Source organism: Alnus glutinosa, chromosome 10 (assembly GCF_958979055.1).
Source record: "Alnus glutinosa chromosome 10, dhAlnGlut1.1, whole genome shotgun sequence".
Lineage (NCBI taxonomy): Eukaryota > Viridiplantae > Streptophyta > Magnoliopsida > Fagales > Betulaceae > Alnus > Alnus glutinosa.
Window position 1 is genome coordinate 7,174,114 of NC_084895.1, and position 7,572 is coordinate 7,181,685.

General features: G+C 36.6%; 1 protein-coding gene across 1 annotated transcript; it reads left to right on the forward strand.

Moving 5' to 3' along the window:
* Positions 1-2,086: 2,086 nt before the first annotated feature.
* LOC133880599 (dimethylnonatriene synthase-like) lies at positions 2,087-3,959 on the forward strand. The gene is made up of 2 exons (XM_062319586.1): positions 2,087-3,025; positions 3,172-3,959. The coding sequence occupies exons 1-2, from the start codon at positions 2,087-2,089 to the stop codon at positions 3,793-3,795; spliced, it is 1,563 nt and encodes a 520-aa protein (XP_062175570.1). The 3' UTR covers positions 3,796-3,959.
* Positions 3,960-7,572: the final 3,613 nt, after the last annotated feature.

Consider the following 7,572-nt stretch of genomic DNA (forward strand, 5'->3'; position numbering starts at 1 on the left):
TCAAAAACGACTCTATATGAGGTCGTTTTTATCAAAACGGCTCCAGTTGAAGCCCTTTTAGTAAAAAACGGCTCTATTTGGAGTCGTTTTGATTAGAAGGACTCTAGTAAAACAGGACTCTAGTTAAAGTCGTTTTATTATGAAACGACTCCAAATGGAGTCATTTTTAATTGAAACGATTTAAAATAGAGCCGTTTTACTTAAAAACGACTCCATTTAGAGTCGTTTTTATAAAACGTCTCCTTATGTTATATATATGTTTTATATATATATAGAAAAAAAGTTTTGGAGTAAAAAATTTAAAACAATTGGAGTCGTTTTATTGTAGAATGACTCAAAACAAAGTCGTTTTATTAAAATACGACTCTGTTTAGAGTTGTTTTACATTGAAATGACTCCATTTGGAGTCCTTTTTTTTTTTTTTAAACGACTCCCTTTGGAGTCGTTTTACATTGAAACGACTTCATTTGGAGTCATTTTCCTTTAAAACAACTCCCTTTGGAGTCCTTTCTTATTAAACGACTCCAGACGGAGTCGTTTTGATGAGAAACGACTCCCTACGGAATCGTTTCTATAAGAAACGACTCCAGACGAGAATCTGGCGTGCGGGACATAGTTCTATCCCGCCCCAGTCCCTTGTCTTTTGGCATTTATTGCGAAAGTTGTTTTTTGAAAAAACGTCTCTCTCTCCCCTGTATTCAACCAGTCTCTCTCTCCCCTGTATGTGAAACCCGCCGGCCTGAGATCAGGCTATCTCTCTCATTGGCTTCCCTACTCTAGACATTCTATCACTTTCATTGACTAATCAAATTAGGGTGTACATGCATTCGCTATCTGTAATTATCCACTATCCACACATGTAGATGCGGTTAGTAAAAATTACTATCCACGTATGAAGATGTGGATAGCGGTTTTAGAGTCCGCACATCATTTATATATAACAAATATTTTTATATATTGTATATTGAATATATTTACCAAAACCATGTCGTATAGGTTATGTTTAGTGTTTAAGTTTTAGGTTTCTTTCTTCTTTCTCATTTCCGAGTTCACATTAATCACACGCAACTAGAGCCCAAAGCCGTCTTCTTCATCTCGCCTCTTGCCTCTCATCTCTGATTTACTCATATTTTAGACTCTCATTATTTTTTTTTTTTTGTTTTGAATTTGTAATATTCTTTTTTTTTTTTTTTCTTTTTTTTTGATTTGTAATTTATGGTTTTTATACTTGTTCGATTATTTCTATTAAGTAGCTGCATGATTAATGTTGGCTGCAGGGTTAATGTTGGCACTGCGTAATTACCCATATACCTGAAATGGAAAATATTGGGGCTGGCAGGCTGCATTGTTTATTTAGACATTTTCATTGCAATATTTAATTGGCAATTTTTATTGATTCCTGACTTGATTGTTATGCTCATTAATTGAATCACGGATAAAAAAAAAAAAAAAAAAAACATAATGGTGTTTTTTGTGAGCATTGATTACTAAGGTAGTATCCATCATTTTCTTTTCTTTTTTTTCTTTTTTTTCTTTTTTTTTTTCGGTTCTACATATTTTTGATACTGCATTATATTTTCAAAACAAATTCAAAACATTAAAAGTCGGTTCAAATTATTTTTAAAATCCTTTAAAATAAGCTCATTACCTATTTGTGGATATCGGATAATAACTGCATTTAATAACCATAATAATCGCGCAGATGTAGATAAGAAAAATAAGAGGCTGATGCGAATATCTAAAATCGATATCCACATGTCAGATGGAAGTATATAGCCAAGCAAGAGCCTCGAGATATGGAGTGATCCCACCCCATGTCTCTAAAAAGGTGCATAACAATTGCACAATTATTATGCATCAATCACTCTTATATTCGCAATAAGTGTGGGACCATGTGGGACATCCACCAAGTTATAAATCAACCCTTCGCTAGTTAGACATTGGTGCCCGTTCGTACGCTAATCATGCAAAAAACACGAAAAATGTGGCGTGTGCTGACAATTGCTTTAATTTCTACTATAAATTACACTTGTAAGTCTTGTATAATTTGCATATATGCCATCGATCCCAAAATCTCAAGACGAACATGGAGTTTTATTCTCATATCCAAACAATTGTAGGCCTTCTTGCTTTGCTAGTAATCTGTAGAGTCTTGAGAATTGCATCTCATGCCAAGAAGAGTCGCGCCAAGCTCATCGGAATCCCTGAACCACCCGGCGCACTACCCTTGATAGGCCACCTCCATCTTCTCGGAGGCCAAGACCCAGTCCCCCGAATTCTTGGGGCAATGGCCGACAAATACGGCTCACTCTTCTCACTCAAGGTCGGCCTTCATCGGCTCTTGGTGGTGAGCAGCAAGGAGATGGTCAAGGAATTCTTGGCCACCAACGACAGAGTTTTTGCCACGAGGGCAAGCATAGCAGCTGGAAAATACCTTGGTTACAACAATGCTATCTTTTCTCTTGCTCCTTACGGACAATATTGGCGCGACATGAGAAAGATGGCCATTCTTGAGCTTCTGTCGAGCGATCGGGTGGAAATGACGAAACATGTTCCGAACACAGAAGTGGAGTCGCTGATAAAAGACTTGTACTCGCTGTCTATAAACAACAGCGTGGCTACCATGAGCGAGATGTTTGAGCAGATGACTTTCAATATCATCCTCACGAAGCTTGTTGGGAAGCGATTTTCCTCTGCCGAATACGGCGACAAGAACAGCGAGGGGAGTCGCATTAGAAGTGGGATACACGAGGCTTTGTATCTGAGCGGTACTTTTGTCATGTCAGACGCCGTTCCTTTTCTTGAATGGCTGGACTTTAAAGGGCATATCGGTTCCATGAAGAGAGCTGCCAAGGAAATGGACTCGTTGATTGAAATTTGGCTTAAGGAACATCTTCGCCAGCAAAAATTAGAGTGTAAAAGTAGAGATGAAAGGGATTTCATGGATGCGATGTTATCAACCCTTGAGGAGGATGCTGTGATCTCGGGGCATACACGCGATACCATCGTCAAGGCAACAACATTGGTACGTACGTTAGTTCTTCATTTCTTATGATTGCTAGTAAGAATTGAGCCCTTCACAGTACTTATTCAACATTATTAGATGCCTTTGCTGTTGGCTTAGTGTTAAATATGTAAAATATTAATCAAATATGTTTTTTTTTTTCGCAGATTCTCATCCTAACAGGCGCAGGAAGCACAGCTGTCACTCTAACGTGGGCAGTGACCTTGCTCCTAAACCACCCAAACGTGCTAAAGGCTGCCCAAGAAGAGCTAGACATCCATGTCGGGAAGGATAGACGGGTGCAAGAATCTGATATCAAGAACCTGAACTACCTCCGAGCGATTGTTAAGGAAACTCTACGCCTCTACCCACCAGGCCCTGTCACAGGATTGCGCGAGGCCATGGAAGACTGCAACATTGGCGACCGCTTTGTTCCAAAGAGCACTCAGTTGATCGTCAACATATGGAAGGTGCAACGAGACCCGCGCGTGTGGTCAAACCCAACGGAGTTCCAGCCGGAGAGGTTTATGACAACTCATTCGGAGATTGATATCAGGGGTCAAGATTTTGAGTTTATTCCTTTTAGTTATGGTAGAAGGTCATGCCCAGGAGCGTCATACGGCATGCAAGTGGTTCACTTGGCGCTGGCTCGTTTGCTTCAAGGATTTGATATCACAACCATAGCTGCAGGTATGAAGGTGGATATGCGTGAAGGATTGGGAATTGCCTTGCCCAAGGCGGAACCATTAGAGGTTGTACTCAAGCCTCGCCTTCCTATGGATCTCTATTAATTGCATGCTTTCAGGCAGCTAGCTACTTCAAATTAAATTCAAGGTTAATTAACTTGTCTTAGGTTAAGTGTTAAATAACCAACGGTCTTACGGTCATAAACGGAAAGCATTTTTGTTTTTTTTCTTCCTTTCTTTGACATAAAAGCTCGTGAATTTATCTTAATATCAAATGCTAAATCGTTTAAAGATGGCTAAAGAGTGGTGTTTGGCACACGCACGAATTAAGCGGAGAAGAGCCTCGCAAAAAGAAAGATTTTTTCTAAAGATGGATAACTTCTCTAATTCAAAAATAGAATGAGAAGGCTAAGGGTTAAGACTAAATCAATCTATTAAGCTATAATTAGGAATAACTTCGTAAAAGAGTATCGAATTATATGCCGTTTCGAGATAAGGGTAATGAACTAGCAAACGTCTCAAACTAGAGTACCCAAGTTTCCAAACGTCTTTCTTAAGGGTACTCCGTTAGGATTTGCTGTTAAATCGTACAAAAATTCTCAAAATAGCCATGTGTTTATTTTTTAAAAAAATTTATAAAAATTTTCAAAGATCTAGGCATGGATATTTTTACAAATTTCGTTAAATTTTGACCAACACCTAGATCCTATCATTTTTTTTTTCTTTTTTTTCCTAAAATTATTAGGGGTATTTTGGGTACTCCATTAGGATTTAATAGCAAATCCTAATGAAGTACCCGATCCAGGCATAGGTATTTTTACAAATTTCGTTAAATTTTGACCAATACCTAGATCCTAGCATTTTTTTTTTCTTTTTTTCCTAAAAATATTAGGGATATTTTGGATACTCCATTAAGATTTAATAGCAAATCCTAATGAAATACGCTTAAGTGAGATGTTTAAAAATTTGAATACTCTAGTTTGAAACGTTTGCTTATTCAGTACCTTTATCTCAAAATGACATATAATTTAATACCATTTTGTGAAATTATTCCCTCTAATTATAAAAGAAAATCTCCGGCCCCTTCTATGAAACCGGGGAAAACTAAGCAAAATTATACTGACAAGTTTACGCACGCACTGTGTGTCAAATAGGAATCCTCTCCAATCTCCATTAATTACACAAACTCTCACATTTTTTAGGCCCAAAATTTAAAGGAAACAAACAAAAAATGATAGATGGGTGGGTACGTATCCCGATTAATGTTTGAATTTTATAATTCTAGAATATTGAAGTTCAATGGCCATCCCGTACGCATAATAATTTTTTTTATTTTTTTCAACTATTCAAAAATCCCCTGATAGCAAAGAAAATTGGAATGATATATATACCAAGACGACACGAGCAATTGTTCTCGTTGGTACATTTGTTTTAGATTAAAACATTTTGGGATAACTTAAAAAATGTATTGAAATATATGTTGTTTTGAGATAAAAGTACTAAACTAACAAAGATCTCAAACATGAATATTCACGTTTTTAAATGTGTTACTTAAGGGTACTCCGTTAAAATTTGCTGTAAATCCTAACGGGATACTCAGATACTCTCTAAATAGTACTCCTCTTTTTTTTTAAGGAAAAAAAAAAAAACAAAAATGATAAGATTTAGGTGTTGGTCAGAATTTAACATAATATGATTTATGTTAATTCAATACCCTGTTGTAAAATTATCCCAAACTTTTTTCTTTTTTTTTTCAAAGAAAGCAAAACCAATAGTATTGAAGCATGCACTATTCATTGGGGGTGTTTTCAAAATTTTAATTGATAATTCCCTTAAATCTTTTCTATTTTACTTAAAATGAAGATAACAGTTTGGCCACTTTTTTTAAAAAAAATTAACTTCAAAACATTTCATTTTTTATATCAAATTAATAATTTTTTAACAACTCTTTTCACTTTTTTTTTTTTAAAAAAAAAAAAAATTCAAAACTTCTTTTCACTTTATATCAAATCAATAACGTTTTCATATTAGTTTGGACGTCGATGTCACTTGCCTGTTAAATGAAAATTGAATTTTCCTCTCACTTGGAATCTATGACACGATCCATATCAAAATCATTCAACAACCGGACCTTTGTTTTATTTGTAATAGGAGGAATAATTAATTAATAGATGCGTGGAGGTGAGCTATCTTTCATGACTGGCCATAATTATGGGAAAGAAAGGCCACCTGCAGCCAAAGTAGACTACACGACAGAACACACAGCAAACATCATTCACATGTACAACCTGTCCATGCAGGTTGATTTGTACCTAGAAAGCATAATAGATGACATTAGATGTGTGGAGGAAAAAAACAGAAAAAAAAAAAGAAAAACATATTACTTTGTTGGAGTAAATATGGTAATTGTTATGCCATGAAAGGTGCTTTGCTTTGATAAGAGATTGTTTGGGATTTATTCATTGTGTAAATAGTTGATAATGTTGTTGGGTCATATATTAGTTAGACAATAACTTTATAATGAGTTTATGTCTGTAAATTATTGATTAAATGATTAAATTTACATATTTTTATTAGCTTAAGTATTTGGGATAAGTAGAGATTTAACATGGTATCAGAGCAGAGATCTTGAATTAAAATCATGCCTTATTCATTTACCTTCTATTTCAATTTAATATTTCATATGTTAGGCCTCACTGTTAAAAGGGAGTTTGAGCTCACTTGTGAGGGAACCGAGAGTGTTCAAATATTGATTAAATGATTAGATTTATCTATTCTTGTCAATTTAATAATTAATTGAAATAAGAGGTAAATGAAAAAGACCAAGTTCAGACTCAAGAGCTTTGCTCTGATACCATATTAAATCACCATTTGTCCCAAAACTTTAAACTGATAGAAAAATGTAAATTTAATTAATACTTTAACACATACATACATATATATATATATATGAATTGGGCTATAGGTGGCTTGTGTTTGGTTTTGTTGTTTTTTCTTTTGGTTTTGGCAGTGAGATCCAACTCAAGAAGTCCGGTTTGGGGAGTGGCCAGTTTCCAGTGTCGTCGATAGAGTGTTTTGGCCGGTTTTTAAAGTTTTGTTTCTCTCGGATTTCGAAGCCAGATCTACGCACTTCCGTCGACTTCTGCTAGACACGCGCCACCCAGCTGTGTTCCCCGACGTCTTTCGCCCCTCCTGTCATAAGCATCGGCCGCGTGGTTCACCGGAGCTCGGCGCGTGGTCCTCACGCGCCAGAGTGTCTTTACGCTCTGACTGCGCGTGAAGGCCACGCTCCGTCGTCTTAAGTCGTGCTTGTCGGCGCTTGGGGTGTACGGCGTCGGATCTGCCGCTGGGTGCTTCCGATGTCGGCGCGTGTTCTACACGCGCCGCCGCTCCGGCGAAGTTTCTGCCGGTATCTCCGCTGCCGGCGTCCTGTTTTGGGTGCTTTTCTGCCTTGTGTTGTGTTATTCCTTTGTTTCTCCAGTACAGTCTGTCTTTGTATTGCTTAAATTTTACTGGAATTTTAGTGGCTAAATGCTAGATCAGCCCTCTTTTATTCTGAGAGTGTGCTTTATTGTAAAGAGAGGCTCCAATGTAATTCTTGTAAGGTTTGGGTTCTGCTAAGGCAGCTGTTTTTAAGCCAGATCCTTCTGGCTTAGAGTTGTAGGGATCTTGTACCTCCCTCTCATTGTAAGCCTTAGGGCTTTTTTCAGCAATATATTGGGTAGCACATGCTACTTTGTTCAAAAAAAAAAAAAAAAAAAAAAAAAGCAAGCCATTACTTACATTTTCAATTCTTTTATTATGATTGTCATCCTACAAATAACAACTTCTTCAAATATAATCAAAATTTGATAGCTAGCTAGCCCTCAAATACTGCGCTAA